Source organism: Lepus europaeus, chromosome 4 (genome assembly GCF_033115175.1).
Source record: "Lepus europaeus isolate LE1 chromosome 4, mLepTim1.pri, whole genome shotgun sequence".
Lineage (NCBI taxonomy): Eukaryota > Metazoa > Chordata > Mammalia > Lagomorpha > Leporidae > Lepus > Lepus europaeus.
Genome location: NC_084830.1, coordinates 457544 through 483329, shown reverse-complemented (window position 1 = coordinate 483329; position 25786 = coordinate 457544). Strand labels below are relative to the sequence as shown.

At 68.3% G+C, this 25786-nt stretch overlaps 3 protein-coding genes across 16 annotated transcripts in view; 2 read left to right on the top strand and 1 right to left on the bottom strand.

Moving 5' to 3' along the window:
• The window catches only part of MROH1 (maestro heat like repeat family member 1), a 73673-nt gene extending 69035 nt beyond the window's left edge, over window positions 1-4638 (top strand). For 10 of the 12 annotated variants that reach the window (XM_062187862.1, XM_062187867.1, XM_062187861.1 and 7 more), the window contains 12 exons: window positions 223-388; window positions 653-843; window positions 1153-1257; window positions 2233-2370; window positions 2557-2671; window positions 2890-3036; window positions 3137-3325; window positions 3417-3572; window positions 3648-3782; window positions 3894-3996; window positions 4068-4133; window positions 4454-4638. In XM_062187862.1, the coding sequence (XP_062043846.1) occupies window positions 223-388; window positions 653-843; window positions 1153-1257; window positions 2233-2370; window positions 2557-2671; window positions 2890-3036; window positions 3137-3325; window positions 3417-3572; window positions 3648-3782; window positions 3894-3996; window positions 4068-4133; window positions 4454-4539 (1597 nt within the window). In that variant the 3' untranslated portion in view covers window positions 4540-4638. The remainder of the gene's footprint in view (window positions 1-222; window positions 389-652; window positions 844-1152; window positions 1258-2232; window positions 2371-2556; window positions 2672-2889; window positions 3037-3136; window positions 3326-3416; window positions 3573-3647; window positions 3783-3893; window positions 3997-4067; window positions 4134-4453) is intronic. The other 2 variants (XM_062187868.1, XM_062187866.1) reach the window with 1 other exon arrangement.
• Window positions 4639-4668: 30 nt separating this feature from the next.
• On the bottom strand, window positions 4669-25707 carry BOP1 (BOP1 ribosomal biogenesis factor). Of its 3 annotated transcripts, none has more exons than XM_062187872.1 (16): window positions 25606-25707; window positions 24558-24710; window positions 15798-15875; window positions 7527-7681; window positions 7339-7456; window positions 7097-7198; window positions 6794-7006; window positions 6547-6708; window positions 6396-6476; window positions 6254-6323; window positions 6040-6172; window positions 5788-5968; window positions 5423-5711; window positions 5156-5240; window positions 4971-5078; window positions 4669-4884 (listed from the first exon to the last, which is right to left on the bottom strand). In XM_062187872.1, exons 1-16 carry the CDS (start codon window positions 25705-25707, stop codon window positions 4731-4733), a joined length of 2184 nt encoding a protein of 727 aa, XP_062043856.1. In that variant the 3' UTR covers window positions 4669-4730. The 3 variants fall into 3 exon arrangements, with proteins under 3 accessions (XP_062043856.1, XP_062043855.1, XP_062043857.1); XM_062187871.1 differs by having other exon boundaries at window positions 4672-4884; window positions 24552-24710; XM_062187873.1 differs by having other exon boundaries at window positions 4672-4884; window positions 6794-6913; window positions 24552-24710.
• SCX (scleraxis bHLH transcription factor) lies at window positions 9019-10441 on the top strand. Its single transcript, XM_062189425.1, has 2 exons — window positions 9019-9564; window positions 10132-10441. The coding sequence occupies exons 1-2, from the start codon at window positions 9019-9021 to the stop codon at window positions 10168-10170; spliced, it is 585 nt and encodes a 194-aa protein (XP_062045409.1). The 3' UTR covers window positions 10171-10441.
• Window positions 25708-25786: the final 79 nt, after the last annotated feature.

Here is a 25786-nt window from a genome sequence, read left to right as displayed (position 1 = left end):
GGCAGGGATGCTGCTCCCTCCAGGGGGCCCCTCCTAGCCCTGCTCCCCTAGAGCCCTGGGGTCAGAGGCACGGGAGCTTGGACCTGAGGTCAGGAGTCCACCTTCCGCCTAGCTGGGGCTGTCTGAGCCCTCCAGGGCCTGGCTCTCGGGGCAGAGACAGTCGGGCCTTGGGGTACCGTGGTCAGTGGTGGCTCAAAGCACCTCTCCTCCCTCCTGCTTCAGCCACACCTGTGCCTTGTGGCGGGCACTGGCCGTGGAGCCCAGCCTCAGCGGCCCGGTCCTGAGACTGCTCCTGGACAAGATGAGCAAGGACGTGCCCTTCAAGGAGAGCCGGACCTTCCTGCCGGGCACTGCCCCTGACCGTGTGGCCACACTACTGCCCCTTGCGGTAAGTGGGGGCTGCACTGGGACACAGGAGCCTCGGCTCAAAAGGCCCTCACAGGTGTCGGCCCCAGGGGTGGCCACTTCCACTTTATCCTGTGGAAGAAAAATAAACGCACTTGGCGAGGCCCTAAAGCAGCTGTGAGGGTTTCCTTGGAACAGACGTCCACCATCCCCACCCGAGGCCATGACCTCCACTGCCCACGGCGTGCTGGCTGAGGGCTCCTGGACTGGTCGGGGTGCTGCAGCCCAGCCCTGCGGTGCCCCCCAGGCCACCTGCGCGCTCCGTGAGGTCGTGTCTGCCCCGGCGTCGGCGCCCGCGGTGCTGGAGCTCTACCCACAGCTGTTTGTGGCCCTCCTGCTGCGGGTCAGCAGCACCGTGGGTGTCCAGCTGCCTCGGAACCTGCAGGCCAAGGAGAGGAGGGCCGCCAGCACGGCTCCAGGGAGCTTCGAGCCCTGCAGGTAACAGGGTCCTTCCTTCCACTCCCAGTGTGCACGCGTGGCCAACACACTCTGGATGGGAGGCTGAGGAGAGCCCAGGGCCTCGGGTGTGGCTCTGGAAGGAAGCTGTCCACAGAGTGGCCTGGGGTGTGCCACCTGGCCGTGGCGCCTCGACCTCTGCGAGGGGCTCCGTGCCTTCCCCTGGGGACCTTGTGGTCCCCACCAGATGCGCCCTGGGTTCTGGTCCACCTCCCAAACCTCAGGCCCTGACCTCTTTGGCCACCCCTGGGTTGCATGGTGGCACTTCAGGGCCCCTCCTGGCTTCCACAGGCCTAATGGTGACCACTGCGGCTGCTGGCTCTGGGTTTGGGTGGGTCCTTCGGCCACCCCACATGGCACTGCCATACCCCAGGACTGGCTCAAACCCCAGCAAAGGTCAGTGCCAGCACCGACTCAGCCTTGTGCGGACTGAGTGGGGGGCCGCTGTCCTGTGGAAGCCCATGGGCCTTTGGCTGGGCTCCCTGTCTTGCCCTTAGTGGGAACCCCGTGGGCATCTGTCCATTCCCCTAGGGGCTGGTGCAGTTCTCCCCTCCACTGGCATCATGGGCCTCGTGTGAGCTGCTGTCCAGTGCCTTTCTCCCAGGGGTTGGGGGTGTGGAAGAGTGTCAGACATGGAGGGCTAGTGTGGGCAGTGCTACCTTGGGAGGCCACCAGGGCTCCCAGACTCCTGCGGCAACTTGGCTCCTGCAGCCTATTGGCCTGCACTCAGGCCTTCTCCCCAGGGGTCAGCTCTGCCACTCACTTCATGGTGGGCTCAGAGGACTAGACCTGGACATCAGCAGGCTGGCCAGAGCCCTGTATGTGAGGTGGCCACTGCTGGTGCGGGCAGCACAACAGAGACCATTCCCGGGAACGGTCCTCGGTCCAGAGAACCTGACGTCTCAGGGGCCTCACCTGCACGCACATGCACACACACCCCCACCCCAGGCCGGGCCACAGGGCATGCCTCCACCCACCCCAGCCAGTCACTCACCTGGCAGCTCCACCCAACACTGGGGAGGGGGTGTGGGCCCAGCCACTGTCAGGCTAAAGGTGGGCAGGCTTGGGGGATGGGACCCTGCATGCACCCCCAGCCTGAGACCTGGTGCTGGGGGGCTGCAGCCAGGACCAGTGCTGTGCCTGCAGTCCAGGGCTCCAGGCCGTGTGGCTGAGTGGCTCCTCCCCTTGGTGCTGGCTGGCTGGCTGGCTGAGCTCCTTACCAGCAGCTGGGTCTTGGTTTCAGGCTCCTGCCTGTTCCCTAGAGGAGGGTGCCAGCAGGCACAGCCGTGGCAGCCCCGGGGTCTTTTCCTTGGGTGGGGTTGCGCCCGGTCAGCTATATCCCCTTGGCCACTGAGCCCTGTGCACCTGCAGCTCTGCCGTGGACGCCCTGCGGGCCGTGCTGCTCCAAGGGGGCAGCAAGGACGTGGAGCAGTGCATGGAGATGGAGGGAGGCTGGGCACTGCTCAGGACTTCTGCAGGGCACGAAGAGGGGGTCACCCGGCTGGCCAGGTAAGCGGCTGCGGCACTGGCTGGGCCCCATGGGGCACCGTGTGGGGCTGGGCTGCTGGAGACCAAGGGGACCCAGGGGAGCTGTGGGAGTGGGGGGTACTGGGGTGGGCTGGGAGGTGGAAGGACCCTGTAGATCCCTTCCAGGTGGGGAGCACCTGCAGCCCCCACACCTCTTGGCCTCCCCAGTGCCATGGCCAAGCACGCAGGCCCCCGGCTGCCCCTGGTGATGAAGTCCCTGGCATGCATGCAGGGCAGCCTGTACGAGGTGCAGCGGGTCACCTCCACCGCCTTCCTGGCCGAGGTAGGACCCTCGTGGGCCGCCCCTCCCCTACAGCCTCCCAGACCCTCCCTTCGCTGCGCGTGGACTGCTGGCCCCAAGCTCTGCCGGGTGCCTTCTCAGGCTCCTTTGGTGGCCAGCGCTTCACCCCCGGGGGCTGAACTGGAGGCCCAGGCTTCCCCTTGGCCAGCTGTCCGGGGTGGGGGGCGCCCAGTGGACACGGACGGAGCTTCTGCCCCCAGCTGCTGAGCAGCAGCGTGGCGGACGACCTGACGCTTCTCGAGTCGCTGCTGGACAGCCTGGCGGCCCGGCAGCAGGACCCCTGTGCCGGTGTGCGGCGGCTGGTGCTCCGCGGGATGTCCAACGTGGCCTCGGGCTCCCCTGACAAGGTGACGTGGGGGCCCAGGGGCGGGGCTCGGGGACGGCCCCCGCGGGCAGCGCAGGGGTCAGGGCGACTCAGAGCCTGGCCCAGAGTGTGGGGGTCTCCAGGTGCGGGCTCACGGCCCCCAGCTGCTCACAGCCATGGTCGGCGGGCTGGACGACGGGGACCACACACACAGCCCGGTTGCCCTGGAGGCCATGGCGGGCCTGGCGCGGCTGGTGGAGCTGGTGGAGACGCGGGAGCTGCGCGCCGTGCTGCTGCACGTGGCCATCCGGACTCGGCCCTTCTTTGACAGCGTATGCAGCCCTGAGCCCCTCCCCCGGGACCCTGGCTGCCCCACTGGCTCGCCAGCCTTGCCCACCCCCTGAGTGATGGCCACACCCGCAGGACAAGACGGAGTTCCGGACCGCGTCCATCCGCCTCTTCGGCCACCTCAACAAGGCGTGCCATGGGGCCTGCGAGGACGTCTTCCTGGACCAGGTGGTGGGTGGGCTGGCGCCCCTCCTACTGCACCTGCAGGACCCTCAGGCCCCCGTGGCTGGGGTGAGTAGCTGGGGGGAGAGAGGCTGGGGCCTGGGGGGGCCGGGCTTGGGGCCGGGGCTGAGTGCCGCGCCACAGGCCTGCAGGTTCGCTCTGCGCATGTGCGCCCGCAACCTGGAGTGCGAGGAGCTGGAGGACGTCTTCCGGCAGCACCTGCAGGAGGGGCGCGGCCTGCACTTCGGGGAGTTCCTCCACGCCGCCTGCCGGCCCCTGGTGAGGCGGGGCCGGGGCGGGCCGGGGCGGGGCCGGCCGACCCCGCGACCGGGACCAGCCGACCCCGCGACCGGGACCAGCGGGCTGACCAGGCCGCCCCCGCTCCCGCAGATGCGCAGCTTCCCGGACCTGCTGGGGCGCCTGGTGAGCACGAGCCTGTTCTACTTCAAGAGCAGCTGGGAGGGCGTGCGCGCTGCAGCCCCGATGTTCACAGGTGAGCGCCCAGCTCCGCCCCGCCCCCGCCCTGTGCCGGCCCCCGCGCCTCACCACCCCCCCCCCCCGCAGGGGTCCTGGTGCTAAACGCCGAGCGCGAGCACCTCCCACAGGTGGACTTGGAGCAGCTCCTTGCGGGTGAGCCCCCTGCCTGGCCTTCGCGCCCCCCCCCCCCCCCGCCGAGTCCCCAACCTGCCTGGCCCGGCTGACCCCGTGGGCGCCCACGGGGACCAAGCGATTTTCCTGGATTTCAGGATTTTTTCCCTGTCACTGGTGACCTCATCGTCTCTAGTAATTCACGGAAACTTCTTAACTGTTCCAAAAGAGCTTAAAAAACACTAAAAAAGGAAAAACTATCTTTCCGTTGGCTCCTCGGCCCTCCCCGCAGAGGCCTGTCAGGAGGGTGGTGGGTGAGGCCCCGCCGCCGCAGGCCCCGCACAGCACCGCCCTCTCCCTAGCGCTGCGGCTGCTGCTCCAGGACCCTGCCCCCCGCGTGCGGGCGAGCGCCGCCGAGACACTGGGCCGCCTGGGGAAGTTCGCCTGAGCCCAAGCACCGCGGAGGAGCGCTGGCGGCCGGGGGCGGGGGGGAGCAGGCGCTGTGCCCACCCTGTTCTGCAATAAACCGCTGCCCTCGGTGGGTGACGCGTGCCCCGTTCTGGAACGCTCGGCGCCGCGGTGGGAGGGACGAGGCAGGACAGCAGACACACCACTGTATTGAGCCGCGCCCGCCGCGGCCTAGGTGAAGAGGCGGACCGTGCCGTCCGCGCCCGCCGAGAACACCCAGGGCTGAGTGGGGTGGAAGGCGACGTCCAGCACGCCCAGGTCCCGGCTCAGCGCGTGCCCCTTCAGCACTTTCACGGGCACCAGCAGCGGGTTCTGCAGCAGGTCGCTGTGGGGAGGAGGGGCTCACTGCAGACCCGGGCCAGGGCTAGGGCCAGGGCCGGCCGGCGGGGCGGGGCTCGGCTGGGCACTCACTTGTACACCATGCCGTGGCACACGATGACGCTGCCGTCGTCGGAGCCGGATGCGAAGAGCGGGTACCGGGAGTGGAAGGCCACGGCCCGCAGGGCCTTCTTGTGGTGCCTGCAGGGGTGGGGCTGCTCAGGCGCGGACTCGCGGGATGGGCCCAGCTGGCCGCACCCCCGCTCACCGCCCCTCACCTCAGCACTTTGTACGGTTTGGTGGAAAGGTCCAGGTCGAACCACACCAGCTTGCTGTCGTAGCTGCCACAGATGACGTTATCCCCTGGGGGCCAGAACCCGCAGGGTGAGCGGGGCGCACACCCCCACCTTTCCCCTCACCTGCAGGGGGCACACCCACACCCCTCACCCCCAGGGGGCGCACACCCCCACCTTTCCCCTCACCTGCAGGGGACACACCCACACCCCTCACCCCCAGGGGGCGCACACCCCCACCTTTCCCCTCACCTGCAGGGTGCACGGCCATGCTGGACACCCACTTGCAGTTGGGCATCAGCTTCTTGGTGAGCTCCTGCCGCAGCAGGTGGTAGACGCGGACGCTGCGCTGCGAGGCCACCAGCAGGAAGGGCCGGGTCGGGTGGAAGGCCACACGCTGCACCTGCCCGTGGCTACGGCGGAACGGACTCTGGCTGCGGCGCCGGCTCAGCTGGTGGAGCAGCACCTGGGTGTGGCCTGGGGTGGCCAGCACCACAGCCAAGTAGTCCCCACGTGCGTGCCACGTCACCTGTGTCACTGGCTGCAGGAAGACAGGGCTGGTGGCCGTGGGCTGGGCCGCCCCCCCGCCCCCTCCCTGACCCCTTCGCGCCCCACACCTTGTCGTGGCAGATGCGCAGCCGCAGGCCCTGCTGGCGCTCCTCCTCGGAGACCTCCAGCCAGCGCGCGGGCTGCACGGCCGGCTCCTCGGCCGGGGAGAAGGCGCCCAGCAGCTGGTCCGTGCTGCCCACCACCAGCCGATCTCCCAGCAGCGGGTTCAGCAGCAGCACAGAGTCCTCCCTGGGGGCGGGGCCGGCCTTCAGCACTGCGCCTCCCCCCCAGCCCCCCCCCCGCAGGACCTGCCCACTCACGTGGCTGCAGCCACCAGGCAGACGGTGGGGTTGGGGTTCCAGGCGACGCTCCTGACCACACCCCCCACAGACACCGTCCTCATGCAGCGGGCAGTGGCCACCTCCCAGAGCCGCAGTGAGCCGTCGTCCGAGCCTGGACCGGCAGAGCGGGTCCTCAGCACCAGGCCCTTCCACCCTGCCACCCGACGCGGGGCTGTCCCCACCACAGGCCCACCTGAAGCCAGCCACTGGCCCCCCGGGGAGACGGCGAGGCAACGGACGAGGTCGCTGTGGCCCCAGTACACCTGCAGAGGAGGGGCCGTGAGCACAGACCTCGGGGCTGCTGGGAGCCCCTGCCGTCGCCACCCCCCACTCACCAGGGCCTGGCACGTGGGGAAAGGCTGCAGGTCCCTCGGCCGGGGCAGTTTGGGGATCAGGTCCTCGGGGTCCACGTTCACCTGGGAGACAAGCACCCAGTCATTGTGGCCCCTGCCCAGAGACCCCCCCCGAGGCGTGCCCCCCACGCACCCTCATCTTGCGCTGCCGGGGGCACAGGTACAGGTCGAGGCAGCGCTCGAAGCGCTCGTGGATGAAGCGGCCGTAGGAAGGCACGGCCCGGAGGCTCGGGAACTTGTGGGGCAGGAAGTTGAGCTTCCGCTCACCGGGCTCCTGCTGCTCCCACGTCAGGCGCTGTGCAGACAGGAGACAGGGTTGGGGGCACAGGTGGGACGGGGGCAGCGGGGGCAGCCCAGGCGCCCTCCCCCGACAGGCTCACCTCCTCCTCACTGAGCAAGTACTCAGGAGGGGGGTTGTAGGACTCGGCGTGGCCCGGCAGCGCCAGCTTGGGTGCCGGCACGTGCATCTTGTGGCGCCCCAGCACGGCGTTGGGGTCCTCCTGCGCCCACAGATCGTAGAAGCTGGGGGTGGGGTCCCGGGGCCGGCGAGGCTGAATCCAGCCCATCTTGATGGCATGCACCATGCGGGAGACCTGCAGGGGGGGTTGGGTGAGGGGGGGGCAGGGCGGGCCGGGGGCCGGGGCCGGGGCCGGGGCCGGGGCCGGGGCCGGGGCCGCTCGCACCTTCTCCTTCTCCACCAGGGAGGGGATGAAGCTGCGTTTGTCTGCTGGGCGGTTGGTCACTGGGTGGATCATGATGTCCCCGCTGAAGAAGTCCACAGCCGGCTGGGGAGACGGGCACAGGCGTGTGAGCTCGGGACCTGGTCCCCGCACCCCGGGGCCAGCTGCTGCCACCTACCGCATAGGGGTCGGAGCCCAGGTCCGGGACTTGCTCCCCCCACCCCGGGCCAGCTGCTGCCACCTACCTCATAGGGGTCGAAGCTCACGTCCCCAAACTGGCCCCTCTGCAGCCGCCGCACGAGGGCCACCTGCTCGTCCGTCAGCCGCACGTCTCGTCCTGTCATCCGGTCCTGCACGGTGCGCCTGGGGGGCTTCCAGTCAGAGACCCTCCGGCCTGCAGGCCCAGCCCCTGCCTGCAGGCCCCTCTGCTTACCAATAGTCGGGGTCGTCCATCTTATCCAGGAACTGGTCCAGCTCATCCCGCGTCCGCAGGGGCTTGTAGATGCGCCTGCCGTCCAGGTCATAGCCCACGTGGGGGAAGTCGGCGTACCACTCCAGGGGCACGTTGCCCACGGTGTTCCGGATATCCTGCGGCCACCAGCCACAGCGGCATCAGCACCTGACCACGTGCCCTTCCCCTGGCCCTGGGGTCTGACGTGGCACTGTGGCCGGCGCTGCCCCCCCCCCCAGGCGCCGGAGCTGCACCTTCACATTTTCCACTGAAGTGGTGCCAACCCCAGAGCTCCCCCCGCCTCGGATTCCTTGGCCAGGGCTCTGGGCAGCCACAGACGGGGATGACCTCATCGCCCGTGGGCTCCCTCCCCTGGCAGGGGCCTTAGGAAGAAGTGGGCAGCTACAAGGCGGGGAGCAGGGGAGACCCCATCGGCCTACTCCACAGGGAGCCCGAGGCCACTGCAGCCTGCCAGGAGGTGGCAGTGCCCCCAGCCGCCTGCAACCACGTCCCCGGACACATTCCTGGCGGCAGCCCCTGCCAGCCACCACCCTCGCTCCTCCCAGCATGGGCACTGCTGCCCAGGCGGCCACTTCCTGCAACAGTAGCGCGAAGGGGGAGGGCGGCCCCTCTGAGGCCGTCGGGGACCCCCAGGGCTCAGCCCCCATGCACCCCTCACAGAGAATGCCCTTCCCTCTCCCTGGGGCAGGAGCCTGCAGCACCCTCCATGGCTCCGGGGCCCCACCCCGAGCTCACAGGCCCCGGGAGTGCATGTGTATTCCAAGGGGGCTGGCACGGCCCAGGCGGGTGGGGAAGGGGCAGCGGGTTCTAGGGAGCCGGGGCGGGCCCAGCCGGCAGGGGCAGGTGCAATACAGGCTGTGCCCGCCCCTCCACGCTTGAGCCTCCGGGCTGCAGCCGAGTCCCTGCCCCTTCGTCGTGGCATAAGGCCTGAGTGCCCAGGGAGGGAGACAGGCAGGCTGGGTGCGGCCAGGGCCGGGACCAGGGCAGCTGTGTAGCTGTCAGGCCAGGGAAGAACGCTCTGGGCCGGGGTCCTCATGGACCCTCCCCCGCCCCCGGGGGCAGGGGAGAGGGGCAGGCGCTGCGCCGTCTTGGGGACTCCCACCTCCCCCCACCTGGAGACTGAAAGGCGCTCCCAAGACCTGCGCCCCAGAAGTGTGGCCTAGGGGAGGCACAGGGACAGCGGCCCCGCCGGCCTCCAGGGGCTGGGGGAGGGGCGGGGCGGGGCGGGCGGCCGGCGCGGGGGAGGGGCCCTGCCGCTATAAAGGCGCGGCTCACCGCCCCGCTCCAGCCCGGGACGCACGTGTGCGCGCGGCCCGGCAGCCGCCACCGCGGGGCGCAGCCGAGACCCGCGCCTCCCCGGCCCCGGGCGGCCCGTGAGGCCCGCGGCGGCCGCAGGCGGCGGCATGCGCGGCGCGCGGCGGAGCTGACGCCGGCCCCCGGCCCAGCCCTCGCCATGCTGCGCTCGGCGCCGCCGGGCCGCTACCTGTACCCCGAGGTGAGCCCGCTGTCGGAGGACGAGGACCGCGGCAGCGAGAGCTCGGGGTCCGACGAGAAACCCTGCCGCGTGCACGCGGCGCGCTGCGGCCTCCAGGGCAGCCGGCGCAGGCCCGGGGGCCGGCGGGCAGGGGCCGGCGGGCCGGGAGCCGGGGGCCGGCCGGGCCGCGAGCCCCGGCAGCGGCACACAGCGAACGCGCGCGAGCGGGACCGCACCAACAGCGTGAACACGGCCTTCACGGCGCTGCGCACTCTCATCCCCACCGAGCCGGCCGACCGCAAGCTGTCCAAGATCGAGACGCTGCGCCTGGCCTCCAGCTACATCTCGCACCTGGGCAATGTGCTGCTGGCCGGCGAGGCCTGCGGCGACGGGCAGCCGTGCCACGCGGGGCCCGCCTTCTTCCACGCAGCGCGCGCGGGCAGCCCGCCGCCCCCGGCCCGCGACGCCGAGAACGCGCAGCCCAAACAGATCTGCACCTTCTGCCTGAGCAGCCAGAGGAAGCTGGTGAGCGCGGCGGGGAGGGTGGGCAGGGCGGGTCGGCGGTCCCCGCGTCCCCGGACCTGCAGACGGACGGCTGCGGGAGGATGAGGGGTCGGCCCGGCAATCCAGCTGCCTCCCCACGGCCAGCCGTCCTGCAGTGAGCGAGGGGCTGGAAGCAGCCCTCCCGGCCCCACGGGAAGGGGCTGCCCACACCCCACAGCCCTGAGGCCATCAGCTTGGGTGCCCAGGGCACCTGCCGGCCCTGCCCCCAGACGCCAGGGCCTGCGGGGGGGCAGCGGGAGCCCTGGGGGGCTGGGGCCTTCGTGATTTACGGCCCCTGCTGTGCGTGGTGGCACCGGAAAAGCAGGGCGAGTGGGGAGCAATCCCCGCTTCCTCTCCAGACAGCGCGCGAGCTCCGGGGCCCGAACATCTGGGAAATTTAATTTTACAATTTCGGCTGCAGCAACATGCTCCCCTCCCCAGAACGCACGGGGGAAGCTGGGAGCCTGGCAGGGGCGGTCAGCGCCAAGCCAAAGGCCTGGGCTAGCGCTGGGCCCCTGCCCAGGCCTGACCCCTCCCTGCCCTCCGCAGAGCAAGGACCGAGACAGGAAGACTGCGATACGGAGTTAGGAGGAGGAGGGCGCAGCGGCACGGGGGACCCTGGCGAGCCTCAGCCTGGACCTGCCCCTGGCTCTGAGCGGGGCCGATGGACAGATGGACAGATGGACAGACAGCACTGGCGGCAGCACTCAGAGCGGCTCCAGCACCTGCCCAGGCCCACAGAACTTCCTGCCGTGGCCTCCGACCTGGGTTTGCCTCGGGGGCGACGTGCTGTCTTTGATATAATATAAAGTCTGGAAATTTTGTATAAGTAAAAATGAAACCGTATCTTCCAAACGTGGAGGCCGATTGTCCACTTCAGCTGAAGCCCACACTCCAGCCCGGAGGCCCCACCTCTCCCGGGCGGCGGGACCGTTTTCTGATGAGGCCGCTCACCTTCCCTCCCTGGGCTGCCCACCAGGAGCCTCGTGTGTGTTAGAGGGACGGCACGCCTGCCCCCACCGGCCCGAGGCCACAGCCCTGCTCCCCTGCCTGGACAAGCCAGATCTGGAGACACCGCATGGGTCCACTGTGGAGGAAGGGCCCGCAGCCCCCAACCCCCGCAAAACCCCACCCACCCGCCCACGAGGCCGTCCATCGGCCCCCTCCACGCTGGGCACAGCTGGCCGACTGTTAAAATCCTGCAGGTGACGATTACAGTTTAGTGCCGTGAGTTCAGCGGGCAGAGCCGAGAAGAAAGGGCCACCTCCCCCACCCCCCACAGGGCCAGCGGCCGACTTCCGGCAGGGTGGGCGGGCGGGGCCTGGCCCAGGGCACCAGGTGCGGGCGGCCGCTGGCCTGGGCCTTCCCCACCGGCACCAGACAATGGCACCTCCCCCAGGCTCCAGGGGAGCCCAGGTGCTGAGGCCCACGTGGGCATCCTCCCAGGGCAGGGCCACAGCTGCCCTGCTCTGCAGGGCCGGGCTCCAGGGACCCTGGGGCAGGAAGCGGTGTTGTAATTTTGGAGGAAATTCTCAAAGCCAGAGCCGTTAGGGCTGGGGGGGCTGTGTCCAATCTGATAGAAATATAACAGGACAAAAAGTCACCGCGGCAGCTTTCGTTCAGAGAGAAACCCAACCCCAAATTTCCTCTCCTTAATCCTGCAGGAGCCTCCAGCTGGCCGAGGCTGGGGGTGGGGGGCGCAGTCGCTGCAGGAGCCCCCGCCCTTCGGGAAGCCAAGACCTGGGGGGTGTGGGGCTCGTTCTCAGGGCCTGCACGGCGCCCTCCCAGGAAGCAAGGTCACTGGGTGCGACACAGGGCAGGGCGCAGCACAGCCTGGCAGGCAGACGCCACAGCCCTAGTCCTGTGGCCTGGTCACCCTACTCCCCTGCCTGGACAAGCCGTATCTGGAGACTGCATAGGCCCAGGGACCCTGGCCACCTCCCCTTACCCACCGGCCCTGCACACGCCAGGGCAGGCGCTAACCATGGGACACCCACTTCGAGGCTCAGAACTGCCCTAGGAGTGCCTGGAGCAGAGGGAGTTGGGGTCACGAGCCGACTCCGGGGTGTCCGAGGCGGCTGGGTCAGAGGGGACAGGGACAAAACAGCCCCTGGGCCGGCAGGATCCCCAGGCGCCTGGCTGGTCGGGCGCGGCACGCGCTGGCCGAGCCCTCCGCCGCAGGGCCTGACTCCGACAGGCTGCAGCTTGGCCAGCCGTAGGCCTGGGCAGCCGGCCCGGCAGCTCCCCGAGCTGCACCGGTAGCAGCAGCAGCAGCGGGCCGAGGCCTCAGCCAGCAGGAGGAGGGAGGGCGGGGGGAGCACTCCGTCACCCTCACTGCTCCAGAAATTCAAACCAGACCGGGGGTGGCGCAGGCCGGCCTCTGCCCCGAGGTCCCAGCGCACCCCCGAGGCTGCTCGCAGCCCATGGCCAGGGGGTGGCAGGTGCACTCCGCCCACCCCAGCCCCCATTTCCCCAGCCAGAAAGCTGCGGGACAAAGACCCAGGGCCCCCTCTGCGTGTGCCCCATGGAAGCAGCTGGGAAGGGGGGGCCCGGCAGGCGCCCTGCTGCCGGGTGGGACTGGAAACGCTGGGCCCAGCCTCAGCTGTCAGCCCCCTGTCCCCAGCCTGGGGAACGGGCTGCTGGCGGCACCACGTGATCCATCACCAGGCGGCCGGCACCCCAGGCCAGCAGCCCCGCCCTGCTCAGCACCTGCGGGCTGCCAGGAAACACATGTGACCCCTGCAGGTCAGGCACCACACTCCAGAGCCCAGGCCCGGCTGGCCGAGGGCACCCACAGGCCCAGAACCGGAGCTCCCCCCGGGGGCCGCTGGCCCCAAGGACGGCCCGTGGGCCGGGCAGGCCCCCCCCGCCCCCGCCTGCACAGGACACCGCAGCGGCTGCGGTGTCGGCTGGGATTTTTCCGCTTGAGGAGCCCCCTCCCCTCCCCCTCCCCAAAGTGGCTGCAGCTGTCAGGACCACAGATTGGAACTGCAGGTACGGGGCTGGCCGGCTGCCCACCTCCCTCCCGTGTCTGTCTGCGAGAGAGGAAGCCGGCCCACCTCTGGAATCCTTCACTCTCTCCTCGTTCTGCCGCTCCCACCTGTCCCCCGGGAGCTGGGGGTCAGCCGCCCTCGCTCTGTCTCTCTCCTCCCCAGCCCCTCTCCGATTACAATGGGGCAGTGTTCAGTGCGGTGCTTGCCGGCTCCCCTGCACCAGACCCCGCCTGTCTCGGACACCACCGGGCCCTCCTGCACCGCCTCCTCCTCTGGGGTGTTTTATCTCTGTCAGTGTGCTCAGGTGGGGAGGGGCTGCCCGCCAGCCTCACCTGCTGCCTCTGACCCGACCGGCTCCGGGAACCTCCCCCTGGACGCCCCTCAAGAGGCCACCCCAACCCAATCTGGGGCCATTGGGCAGGTCGGCCTCCACGGTGCCTGCGGCGTTGGGGGGGGGGGTGCCCCTGCGCTCAGGATCGTCCAGGCAGGGGATCCCAGAACCTGCAGTCCCCAGCTCAGCCCCAGCTGTGCTGTGCCCCATGAGCGTGGCTACGCCTGCTCTGAGCCTCTCGCCCAGACAGCCGCTGCTCCTGCTAGCTCCCTCAACTCCAGGGACCTCCAAGCATCAGCCTTCCCCTGCGGGTCCCACAGGCCTGCTCTGCTCCTCCTGGTGAGCCCCTGCCCCCCCCCCCCCGCAAGGAGGAAGAGGCAGCTCTAAAGGCCACCAGGCCATTAGGGCCGCTCAGAGGGCACTCAGCGACCCTCACCACAGTGGACGACCCCTACCCTGCCCTTCCAAGGGGAGCCCCCTGGCTGGCACAGTCGGCCGCGTAGCAAGCCACCAGCCGAGGGCAACAGTGGTGCTGGGCACAGGAGCGGACTCTCGGGCCGAGCACATAGCAGTCACAGCTGCAAAGGCCCACTCACGCCCAGCGGCCACGGGCGAGGCCCCACGGCCAGCAGTGGGAAAGAACCAGACCGGAGGGCCAGGCCGAGCCTGCCCAGCTACCCCGTCTAGAGACAGGCACGCAGGCTGGCCGGGGTGGACGGCCGCCAGGGCGCTCTGCAGGCCGAGCACCCTCCACACACGGGGCGGGGAGCGCTGCTCGCTCCTGCTGGAAACCTGAGCCGCCAGGCGCTGCTGCCAGCGGCGACGCAAGCGAGTGAGTGTGCGGGGCGGCGGCCAGGACGCGGGCGGGGGCGGGGGCCCGGAGGAGCGGGAGGCCGCCAGCGCTGGAGGCAGCTGCCGGTTCAGTAGCTGGGAGAAGCCATTAACGGCGTTTGGCGAGAGAGCAGAGGGGACCGCGGGCTCTGGATGCAGACAGGCAGGGCCGTCCCTGCGGGAGCCGAGTTGCAGCCCGGGCTGAGTGGGGGCAGGGGGCGGCGTGTGGCAGGCCAGCCCCAGCCCCACAGAGGTCTCCCAGGGCCCAGGCCAGCCCCTCAGCGGCGCCCAGGGCCTCTCAGCCCGGCACACTGGCCGCCCTCCACCTGCGCGGCCTCAGTTTCTCCAGCTGCCCCACAGAAGCAGGAGGGGCCTCCTCGCCCCGGGCCCGCCCCTCCCCCAGCCCACCTCCCTGGGCGGCTGGATGAGATCACGTCTGTGAGCCTGGGTGCTGCGGGGAGGGCCGGGGGCGGGGCGGCCGCTCCTGGGGGCTCCCCACTCCGCACAGCCGGGACACCCCCACCCCCTGCTCTGCCTGGAGTCTGGGGGAGAGTGAGGGGGCCGAGTGCATGGGGGACCACTGCACCTCGCGAGGGGCTGGGCAGGTTGAGGAGTCCGGTGAGGGGTGCCCAAAGCAAGTCCCTCTGGATCCAGGCTCTGGGTGGGGGCTGGAGAGGAGGCGGCCAAGGAGGGGTCCTGGGCAGCCCCCCACCCCCAGCAGGGCCCACCCCTGCCTGGGGCCCCGGCTAGCACCCTCGGGGGCACCACCGCTCAGTCTGCCTGCCCAGGCCCCCTCCAGCGACCCTGAGAAGGGGCTTTGGCCCCTCAGCCTCGGAGGGCACCTGCTGACCCAGGCCCCACCCCGGGCAGGAGCTCAGGGCAGCTCAGGGGGGCCAAGTTCTCACGAGGGTGAGGGGGCTGGCGCGACTCGGGGTGGGGGAACCGGCGGGCGCCCCACACAGACCTCTCAGGAAGGGACGCGTCCCTGCACTCTGCCGCCCCCTCGAGCTGCTGGCCGGCTGTGCTGGCAGAAGCTCCCGGGCGGGCACCTCTGCTCCCGCGCTGTCACTCAGCCCTACAGATGGGATAGTCATCACGGCCCGCTTCCTGCACGGCAGGGTCTTCCCGGGCCTGGCCCCCGGCGAGGAGCGCCTCCCTGTGGGCAGGCAGGCCCCGCCCCGGCCTCTGTGCTCCACTTACAATCACCATCGATTTCTCAAAATACCAAATATAAAAAGTAGCCGACAGGATGTGGCTGCCGACAGCCAGAGCCCCTGGGGGGGAGGGGAGACGGGCCGGGAGCCGCGGGCCGGGAGCCGCGCTGCGTGGCCCCCCTCGCCGAGCGCGCCCGCTGCTCCGGCCAGGAAACCAATTTATTTTGTTTTGTCTCTGTTCTCCGGATCGGGCGGGCGGCCAAAGCTCCCCCAGCCGCTGCCAAGACAGCGCGGGGAGGGGAGGAAGCCCGACTGGGGAGGGGCGTGTGTCCCCCAGGCCCGGGGACAGCCCTGACAGGCAGGCAGAGCGGCCGAGGCCTCAGCCTGGGAGTTCTCAGAACCAGGGCGCACACGCCAGCCCCTCGGCCTCCTGGGCCACAGCTCCCTGGGGAGCAGACCCAGCCTGCCGTCCACAGCGCGTGCTCCTCCAGGAAGGAACCCCCCACTCTGGTCCCTCCTGGCCGAGGACCCCCGGAGCTCTAGGGGAGGCCCGCATCTGGGGATGCCAGGGAGAGAAGCGCGGAGCCGCCGCCCCGGCCCCAGGCTGCCCAGGCACTGCTCCTGGCGGCCCCAGCCTCTCCACGCCAACCAGAGGCACTTGGGGCCCAGGCTGCGCTCTCCGGGAAGATGCCCAGGAGCCCCAGGGTCCTCCCCCCACCCCGGGGCCCCAGACTACGCCCAGCCTCCCCCGCAACCTTGGCCATGACACAAGCAGACCCCAAAATGGCTCTTCCAGACGGGAACAGGGAGCCACGCCAAGACGCACACACAGGCCCCCGCACTCTCCCCTGCCCCAGGGCAGCACAGCCCCCACAGCCCCGGCCCCGGCCCACCGCCCCGGCCCACCTCCTCGTCCGAGCTGTCTTCCGCATATTCGTCCCCGCTGTGCGTCCTTGCCTCTGTCTTCAGGCCAGGGGTGCCAGGCTGCGGAGAGAGGCACACGGTCACTTCAGGGGACTGGGGGGACCTCGGGCAGATCCCAGGCCCAGGGTCCTGGCCCCAGGCCTTGGCACAAGTCTGAGGACGCCCCACTCTGTGAGCCTCCGCAGCCCCACCCCACAGACCCCCAGGTCCTCACCCACCCCTGCCATCGGGGCCTCGGGGGAACACTGATGCGTAGACCCCCCAGAGCCACCAGCGGGGGACTCAAGCCCCCTACTCCTGGCCGCCCTACCCCCACTGATGTCAAAGCCAGCTGTGGGGGGCTAGAGGTCCTCGCAGTCAGCCACAGCCGCTGCCCACCCTCTGGTGGCCTGGCCAGCGCCGGCAGCTGCGCGAGCCACGTCCAGCCCAGCTGGCCCAGGCCCAGAGAGGTGCCCTGAGCCCTCAGAATGCCACGGGCGGCAGCAGGGCCCGATCCCAGCCCCTGGGCTGACCTCGTCTCGCCAGGTCAGAGCGTGGGCGTCTGCGACCGGATCAAGTTTGCTGGCGGAACCAGGCCTGATGGAGAAAACAGGCCCCTCGCCCGGGGCAGGAAGGTGCTCGGGAGCAGCAGCCCCGCGTGAGGGCACCCCCGCCCAGGGCCCCACTCCCCCACCCCGGCAGCAGCCAAGGCCCAGCTCTTCCTCGGGCCTGTTTTTCCCCTCAGGAGGAAGAGGATGGGGGCTAAGTTCTTCTGCAGGCCAGGAACCAGGGATTCGGTTTCCACGTCTCCCCCGCTCCCTGCTCAGCGCCGGTCAGCACGGGAGTGGGGACCGTGGCGGGGGAGCCCAACTCCTGCCCCTGCCAGGGCACACAGCCCCTCCCCCAACACCTGAGCGGCCCCAGGCCCCAGGGCGGACAGACTCCAGGCCCAGGGGAGGCTCCAGAGTCTACAGCCCTGGCTGCCAGCTGGGCTCTGGCCTCCGGTCTGCCCTGGGGTGGCTTGGGGAAGACTGTCAGCCAGGCGCTGGTAGCCACAGGCCACGGCCACAGGGTCCTTGCTGGCCCCGGGAAAGGGGAGGCACCCCAATGACGGGGCCAAAGCCCCCTACAAATGTGCTCCACAGGGGGCACCCAGGGCTCTGGGGCAGCTGCAGGGCACTTGGTGTCCACCAGAGGGCAGCAGCACAGCTCCTGGCCCTTCCTGTCCCAAAGGCAGAGGCTTCGCAGGTGAGCACTGGACATTTTTTAAAGTAAAACTCACAAGACCGAGAGGAGTGCGGGGTCGCCCCTGCTGGGAGCTGTCGAGGGAGCCCACAGGCAGGGCCTGGCCGGCTCCAGGGCCCCCAGCAGTGTGTGGGGGGCTCCTGGGGGGACTCCGGGTGCTGTTTTGTCTCCTTTTTTAGTTTATTTGAAAAGCAGAGCAAGAGGCGGAGAGAACTCAGCCACTGGTTCACTCCCCAAAAGCTGCCAACTGCCAGAGCTGGACCAGGCCGAAGCCCCACACGGTCCTCCCGGGGTGGCCACAGCAGGCGGCTGGGCCTGAACCCAGGCACTCTGGTCCACGCTGCGGGCCCCCAGGCAGGTCTGAAGGCCCACATGGGTCCTCCCAGGGTGGCCACAGCAGGCGGCTGGGCCTGAACCCAGGCACTCTGGTCCACGCTGCGGGCCCCCAGGCAGGTCTGAAGGCCCACATGGTCCTCCCGGGGTGGCCACAGCAGGCGGCTGGGCCTGAACCCAGGCACTCTGGTCCACGCTGCGGGCCCCCAGGCAGGGTCTGAAGGCCCACATGGTCCTCCCAGGGTGGCCACAGCAGGCGGCTGGGCCTGAACCCAGGCACTCTGGTCCACGCTGCGGGCCCCCAGGCAGGTCTGAAGGCCCACATGGGTCCTCCCAGGGTGGCCACAGCAGGCGGCTGGGCCTGAACCCAGGCACTCTGGTCCACGCTGCGGGCCCCCAGGCAGGTCTGAAGGCCCACATGGGTCCTCCCGGGGTGGCCACAGCAGGCGGCTGGGCCTGAACCCAGGCACTCTGGTCCACGCTGCGGGCCCCCAGGCAGGTCTGAAGGCCCACATGGTCCTCCCAGGGTGGCCACAGCAGGCGGCTGGGCCTGAACCCAGGCACTCTGGTCCACGCTGCGGGCCCCCAGGCAGGTCTGAAGGCCCACATGGGTCCTCCCAGGGTGGCCACAGCAGGCGGCTGGGCCTGAACCCAGGCACTCTGGTCCACGCTGCGGGCCCCCAGGCAGGTCTGAAGGCCCACATGGGTCCTCCCAGGGTGGCCACAGCAGGCGGCTGGGCCTGAACCCAGGCACTCTGGTCCACGCTGCGGGCCCCCAGGCAGGTCTGAAGGCCCACAGCAAACCCTCGCCCGGGGCTCAGAGTTCTGTCAGCAGACCTTGGGCCAGGAATCAGGCAGGCACACGAGCTGCACGAGGGCGACCTCAGGACAGCACCGTTCACAGGGCCGGGTGGCATCAGCGGCGGGCAGCGGGGCTCCAGGACACAGGGCAGAGGCTGCACTGACCATGAAGGACAGGGCGTCCGTGCCAGGAGCTGAGCAGCGAGCCAGCAGCCACCACGTGGACGCCGGTTCGAGTCTCGCCTGCTCCACTTCCAACCAGCTCTCTGCTATGGCCTGGGAAAGCAGTGGAGGATGGCCCAAGTCCTTGGGCCCTGGAAGAAGCTCCTGGCTCCTGGCTTCAGATCAGCCCAGCTCCAGCCATCGCAGCCATTTGGGGAGTGAACCAGCAGATGGAAGATCTGTCTAACTCTGCCTTTCAAGTAAATACAATAACCTAAAAAATTAGAAGAAGAAAAGAGGTGCCCACCAAGGAGCAGACGAGGACTCCCAGGAAACCCTGTCGGGGCTGCGCATGGCTTCCTGCCTGTCCTCACTGTGAGTGACCCAAAGCAGCAGACGGGCAGCAGCCCAGCCACCTCCCAGCACAGGCGAACAAACACACATACGCATACACACATGTACACGTACACACGCACAATACACGCAGACACGCACTTCCACACAAACACATGCACACACTCAAACGCACAACACACATGCGCACACATGCACAGGTCCGAGCCAGGCTCTGACACGTCCAGGAAGGGAGGTGTGGCCGTGGAAGCACGGCCAACCCTTGACCCTGCCCTCCAGAGGCCTCGTCCCCTCGCCCCAAGTCCCCCCTGCAAAGCCACAGGGCCATGTAAGACCCGGGTCCACACTGCAAGGTTCACACAGCTCCGCCCGGCGTCCTGCAAGCTTATGCCGAGCCCGGCTCCCTCCAGGGGCACAGACAGACGTCCTGTGGCCACCAACCACTAGAGGACAGGCCCCAGCTTTCCCACCTGGGACCCTCACCCAAGCCCCACAACACAGCCTGTGGGCTGGGAGCAGACACAATGGCCCTGTGGGGTGCCTGAAACCCGATCCCCCAGAGGCAGAGCGTGGCTGGATGCTGCCAGGGCTGGGCACCCCAGCGCCCATCGAGAACCAGCCCCCAGCTCCCACGGCAGTGCTCTGGGGAACGCTAACGGCCTCACACCAGCCATGTGCTGCCTGGCCTTTTCTCACACTCCAAAAGTGAGCAAAGGCCCTATTGAAAATAAGGGCCGGCGCCGCGGCTCACTAGGCTAATCCTCCACCTGCGGTGCCGGCACACCGGGTTCTAGTCCCGGTCGGGGCACCGATCCTGTCCCGGTTGCCCCTCTTCCAGGCCAGCTCTCTGCTATGGCCCGGGAGTGCAGTGGAGGATGGCCCAAGTGCTTGGGCCCTGCACCCCATGGGAGACCAGGAGAAGCACCTGACTCCTGCCATCGGATCAGCGCGGTGCGCCGGCCGCAGCGCGCCGGCCGCGGCGGCCATTGGAGGGTGAACCAACGGCAAAGGAAGACCTTTCTCTCTGTCTCTCTCTCTCTCACTGTCCACTCTGCCTGTCAAAAAAACAAAAACAAAAACAAACAAAGAAAAAAGACAAGGGCACGAAGGGAGGAACGGCCGCAGCGGGTCGGGGTGAGGGCCTGGCCTGGACAGGCAGGAAGGGGGCTGGGGAGGCCGGGGGCACTGCGGTCACCAGGGTGCCTGGCAGACAGCAGTGGGCGCTAGGAGCGGAGGCAGGACGAGCAGACACAGGAGCAGACTCTGGGGCCTGCCCAGTGGGGCAGGGGCCGCCCTTCCTGACATCACCACAAAAGCCCTCGGTGGCAGCCAGGCTGCTCCTGCGGCTCAGGCCCCGCTGTGAAAACACAGGCCCTGCCACAAACCCAGCGCCCGACACCACCACGGCCAGACAGCAGCTAAGGCCTGGGTGACCCCGTGACACTGGGCAGACACAGCCAGAGCTGCCGGTGTGGGGGCCGCAGACCCAGCGACAGGGCTGCCCAGCTCTCCTGGGCTCAGCAAAGCCGCAGTCGGCCCGAACAAGAGGAGACACGGGGTCGCTGGGGCCGGGCACGCGCCGAGCCTCGGTGGGAAAGGAGCAGGAAAGAACTGGGACAGAGCGGGATGGGCTCCCTGGGGAGGGCCCCAAGCAGAATCCCAGCACGGCTGAGTGTGGGGAAGACGGGCCAGGCTGCCACAGAGGCTCCGGGTCCAAGTCTGCCCCTGGCGCTCTGCGGAGGGGACACCAAGCAGAGCTCGCAGAGCCCCAGCCTTCAAGACCAACAGCCGCAGATGCTGGCGTGGCAGGTGCAAGCTATGCTGAACCGGGTCTTCCAGAAACAGGAACCGGTGCCTTGGTCCCAGCCTGCAGCACTGGCATTCCGTATGGGCTCCAGTTCGAGCCCCGGCTGCTTCACTTCCAATCCAGCTCCCTGCTAATGCACCTAGGAAAGCAGTGGAGGATGGCCAAGTGCTTGGGCCTCTGCACCCACGTGGGAGACCTGGAGGAAGCTCCTGGCTTCAGCTCAGCTCTGGCCATTGCAGTCATTTGGGGAGTGAACCAGCAGATGGAAGACCTCTCTCTCTCTCTCTCTGACTCTACCTCTCTAACTCTTTCAAATAAATATAATCTTAAAAAAAAAAAAAGCGTACATTTGCCCTTGGACCTGGGAACTCTTTGAGAAACAGAGAGAGCTCCTGCACTCCCCGAATGCCCAGAGGCCAGACTGGGCTGGGCCAAAGCCAGGGTCCTGGAACTCCACCCAGGTCTCCCATCTGAGTGACAGGGGCCCACACACGTAAGCCATCCAGAGACAGAACTAGCAGGTAGCCAGAGCCAGAAGTGGAGCCGGCCTGGCCATGGCCTGGGAAAACTGCGAGATGGCTCAAGTGGGGACCAGGATGGAGCTGCAGGCTCCTGGCTTTGGCTTGTCTCACCCTGGCCACTGCAGCCTGCGGAGTGAAGCGCAGACAGAAGATCTCTCTCTGGCTCTCCCTCTCTCTCTGTAACTCTGCCATTCAAATAAGAATCCAACCCAGCAATGCGATCGCTGCCAGCATGTCCTGGCTGGGCCAGGGTCCTGACCCAGGGCCACGTGCTCGCCACCGCCCGCCACCTTCCGTGGAACGCAGACACGCCTTGCTGCTCGCTTCCCACAGCCACCAAACCTCAAGGTGTACAGAGAGGCTCCGACACAAGAACGCCCGAGAAACAGACCTACGAGCTGGAGATGGGGCTGGCAGGCCGGGAACATGGAGACCCCTCCCCTCGCAAGCCCCGCAGGAGCTCCAGAGCACCCCCTGGCATCCCTACAACGTCTCATGCACGTGTCCCTGCTGCACGCGTGTGGTGGACACACACGTGTCAATGCTAAGGACCAAGGTGGGAGGGGCAGGCCGGGGTCATCCCACCCGACTGCTGCCACAGGTGTGGACGGAGCCTCCCCCTCCCCTGGCCAAGCAGCCTGCCGAGCACGTGGAAGCCGGATCTGGGGACAGGACTCCTGGAAGCCACCTACCAGCCAGGCAGCCCCCTGAACAGAGCAGGCAGCAGGCAGTCCCTGTCTCTGCATTGGCGCTGGGCTCTGCGCCCGACACTGCCCCGCCCACCAACGCCCTCCTGGCAGGAACAGGCAGAGCTTGCACACCGGCCAGAGTGGACCCCAGAGAGACAGCAGCGGGCACGCGCTAGGTGGACAGGAGCACCAGGCAGCAGCAGCAGCAAACCGTGCGACTGGGACCGGCGCTGCGCCACGGCCTGTGACAAAGCCTCCACCTGTGACAGCAGCATCCCACGTGGTGTCAGTTCAAATCCCGGCTGCTCCACTTCCAATCCCGTTCCCTAAAAGCCTGGGAAAGCAGCAGAAGATGGCCCAAGTACTTGGGAGACACGGAGGAAGCTCCTGGCTTTGGCCTGGCCCAGCCTGGCCCACCCGGCCACCTGGGGACTGAACCAGCAGTAGGAAGATCTGTATGTGTGTGTGTGTGTCTCTCTGTAACTCTGCCTTTCAAATAAATATGTCATTTTTTAAAAGGTTTTATTTATTTGAAAGACAGAGTTACAGAGAGAGAGAGACAGAGAGAGGCCGGCCATCCGCTGGTTCACTCCCGAGATGGCCACAACAGCAGAGACCGGCCAGCCCGAAGCCAGCAGCCAGGAGCCTCCTCCAGGCCCCCACGTTGGCAGAGGAGACCAAGCACTTGGGACATTTTCTGCTGCTTCTCCCAGGAGCATGAGCAGGGAGCTGGAGCGGAAGTGCAGCAGCCGGGATTGAACCAACACCCATGTGGGATGCCAGTGCCACAGGTAGTCGCTTGGCCTGCTGTGTCACAGCACCGGCCCCAATAAATCTCTTAAAACAAACACTCCGTAGTGCCCAGCAGCAAGCCTGGCTGAGAACCAGCCCCGGAGGACAAGACAGCAGGGGGCTGGGGGCGCCGTCACAGGTCTCCGGACATTATTCCACTCAGGAGCAGCGCGCCCACAGCGGTGTGGCCATGGCCGTGGCTGGCAGAACCCAGAGAGCTTTCCACCACACAGTGGAGACACAGGGCAGGGGCACTGACCGCAGAAGCTGCTCGCTGGGCTCCGGCAGCAGCCACGAGCCACGCTGCCCGTGGCGGGCTGAGGCAGGGCTGCAGCAGCCAGGGCCCCACCTCTCGTGGGGAAAGGCTACAGGTGAGCAGGCCTACCCCAGGGGCCCACACAGAACCTGACAGCTGCTCCCAGGGACCCAGGCGCGCATAGCACGGGCCAGCGTCCTGGGCAGGCCCCTGTCCAGCCTCCACACCTGAGACACCAGAGCTATCCCAAAGGACCAACCCCAACGGGTGGGCTCTCTACCTTGAGGGGCGCAGGAGCACCCACCACAGCACTCATGTCCACCCAGTCTCTGCCAGGCAAGCTCACAGTTGATCACAATGCGACAAACCACGGGCCACATGCCCAAACCAACACCTTCTCTCTGCACTAGTGTTTTCTAAGAGTTTATGGGGGGGGCCGGCGCTGTGGCACAGTGGGTGAAAGCCCTGGTCTGAGTGCCGGCATCCCATTTGGGCGTCGGTTCGAGTCCCAGCTGCTCCACTTCTGATCCAGTTCTCTGCTATGGCCTGGGAAAGCAGTGGAAGATGGCCCAAGTCTTTGGGCCCCTGCATCCACGTGGGAGACCTGGAGGAAGCTCCTGGCCCCTGGCTTTGAATAGGCAGAGCTCCGGCCATTGCGGCTCTCTGGGGAGTGAACCAGCAGATAGAAGACCTCCTTCTTTCTCTCTCTGTCTCTCTCTCTCTGCCTCTCCTTCTCTGTGTAACTCTGACTCTCAAATAAATAAATAAATCTTTCAAAAAAAAAAAAGTTTATGGGGCCAGTGCTGTAGCACAGCAGATAAATCCGCCACCTGCAGTGCCAGCATCCCATATGGGCACCGGTTCTAGTCCCGGCTGCTCCACTTCCAATCCAGCTCTCTGCTATAGCCTGGGAAAGCAGTGGAAGACGGCCCAAGTCCTTGGGCCCCTGCACCCGTGTGGGAGACCCAGAAGAAGCTCCTGGCTCCAGGCTTTGACGTGGCCACTGTGTCCACCTGGGGAGGGAATCAGCAGATGGAAGATCTCTATGTCTCTCCCTCTCTTTCTGTAACTCAAGCAAGGAGCTGGATTGGAAGTGCAGGAAATGGAACACAAACAGCAGCCCATGTGTGATGCCGGCGCCGCAGGCAGCAGCTCTACCCACTATGCCACAACGCTGGCCTCAAAGCATTCCGTAGCAGAGCTCCGGTTCTAGCTCCAGCTGCTCCGCTTAAAATCCAGCTCCCTGCTGTGGCCTGGGAAAGCAGTGGGAGATGGCCCACTGCTGGGCCCCTGCACGTATGGGGGAGACCCGGTGGAGCTCCTGGGCCCTGGCTTCAGGGAACCAGGAGGTAGATCTCTGTCTCTCCCTCTCTTTACTGTTCCATGTAAAAGACTTCTTAAAAATAAAAACTCGAGTTTTAATGAATGCAACCTTAAATCTGATGACTTTTAAAAATTATTTTCATTTACTCGAGAGGCAGAGTGACAGAGACTTCCCTCCCGCCGGCTCACTCCCCAGATGCCCGCAGCCCCAGGTTTGACCAGAGCAAAGGCTGCTGGGAAGCAGCTGGACCTGAGGCGGAGAAGCCGGGCTCCCCAGGGCGGGCTGGGCTGCACCACCACACCCGCCCACGCACAGCTCTGGGCTTCCAGAGTGCAAGGTGTCACCAGCGGCACCGCACACAGTCCCAGCCCCCGCCGCCGGCATCTGCACCGCCCGGCCTCAGGTCCAGCAGCAGGCACAACGCCAGGGCCCGGGGCCTGCTCGGCCTCCCCGGAGCAGTTCCTGCCACTCACCCGCACCTGGCCCTGCTCGGCGTCGGCTCCATCCTCCCCCTCGTCGTCGTCATCGGCGCTGCTGTCGCTGCCAGAGTCTTCCAGGCCTGAGAACACACTCTCCTCGCTGTCCGAGAGGCCGGAGTCGCTGTCGGGGCCGGGGCCGCAGCCGGGAGAAGCCTGCGAGGAAGCGCAGGTTGGTGGGCGTCTCCCCAGCAGGTGCCCAGCTCCTCCAAAGCGGCCGCCCACCTAGGCCCCCACTGCCGGCATGGCCACCCGCTGTCACCTGCTGTTAACAGGGCCAGCTCTAGGCGCCAGCTAAACCGCACTCCGACGCCGGTAACGGGAAGGTTGGGCCCTGCGGGAGAAACGGAAGCGGGCCCGGGAGCACCCAGGCTAGACGCCTCCTCCTCCAGGCAGCCCGGGGCCGGCACCACGCCGCCGCAGGGCGCCTGCCACCGCGGCACAACCGCGCACTCTCCCCGCAGGCAGCACAACCAGAGCCGAGCCCACCCCACGCCCGGGCACACGGGAAGGCGGCCCCGCGGGAGTGTCACCCACGGCACCGCAGGAGTGCGGGGCCGGTGCGGGCAGCCCGGCCTCGGCACTGCCCAAGACAAAGGGGGCGGCCTCTACGACCCAGGCCCGGGCGCGCCTCCCGCCACCCAGCGCGGGGGTCTACCGCACCGCCGAGGGCCCCGCCGCGGCGCAGGGAGCTCAGCTCTGCATCGCCCCCACGCAGACAACGCGCCCCGCGCGGGACCCGGGGGTGAGCCGTGGGCGCAAGCACAAACCCTCCAGCGCCGGGACGCACAAATGGCGTCCGGGCGGGCGCCAGGGCGGCCTCCGGCCCCTTCGCGGGCCCCCGGCCCCAGCGCCCCCGCTACGAGCCCCCTCCCCGGGGAGGCCGCGGAGACGCCCGCAGCAGACGGCGCCCGCATCCCCCCAGGCCGGTCCCCAGCACACGGGAAATGCGCCCAGCCCCGCGAGCCCTCCGCCGACGCCAGCCCCAGCAGCCGCGCGCCACGTGCACGTCCAGTCGGAACCAGACGCACCCCCGCCGTCCCCCGGTCACCTCCTCCGGCTCGGGCTCCCGCTCCGGCCCGGGATCCAGCCGCCGCTTCCCCGGCCGCAGTGCCAGCGCCACGGCGCGCCCAGCACCCTGCACGCCCGCCATGCTCTGCCGGCCGCTTCCGGCAGAACATCGCAGCCGCATGCGCCTGCGGGCCCGGGACCGCCCCGCCGGCCCTGATTGG

Coding starts and splice junctions, on each gene's coding strand:
- SCX (XM_062189425.1), top strand. CDS start 9,019: ATGCTGCGCTCGGCGCCGCCGGGCCGCTACCTGTACCCCGAGGTGAGC. Junction 9,565..10,131: donor TGAGCAGCCAGAGGAAGCTG/GTGAGCGCGGCG, acceptor TGCCCTCCGCAG/AGCAAGGACCGAGACAGGAA.
- BOP1 (XM_062187871.1), bottom strand. CDS start 25,707: ATGGCGGGCGTGCAGGGTGCTGGGCGCGCCGTGGCGCTGGCACTGCGG. Junction 5,712..5,787: donor TGCGCATCTGCCACGACAAG/GTGTGGGGCGCG, acceptor GTCTTCCTGCAG/CCAGTGACACAGGTGACGTG. Junction 4,885..4,970: donor TGCCACGGCATGGTGTACAA/GTGAGTGCCCAG, acceptor TCCTCCCCACAG/CGACCTGCTGCAGAACCCGC.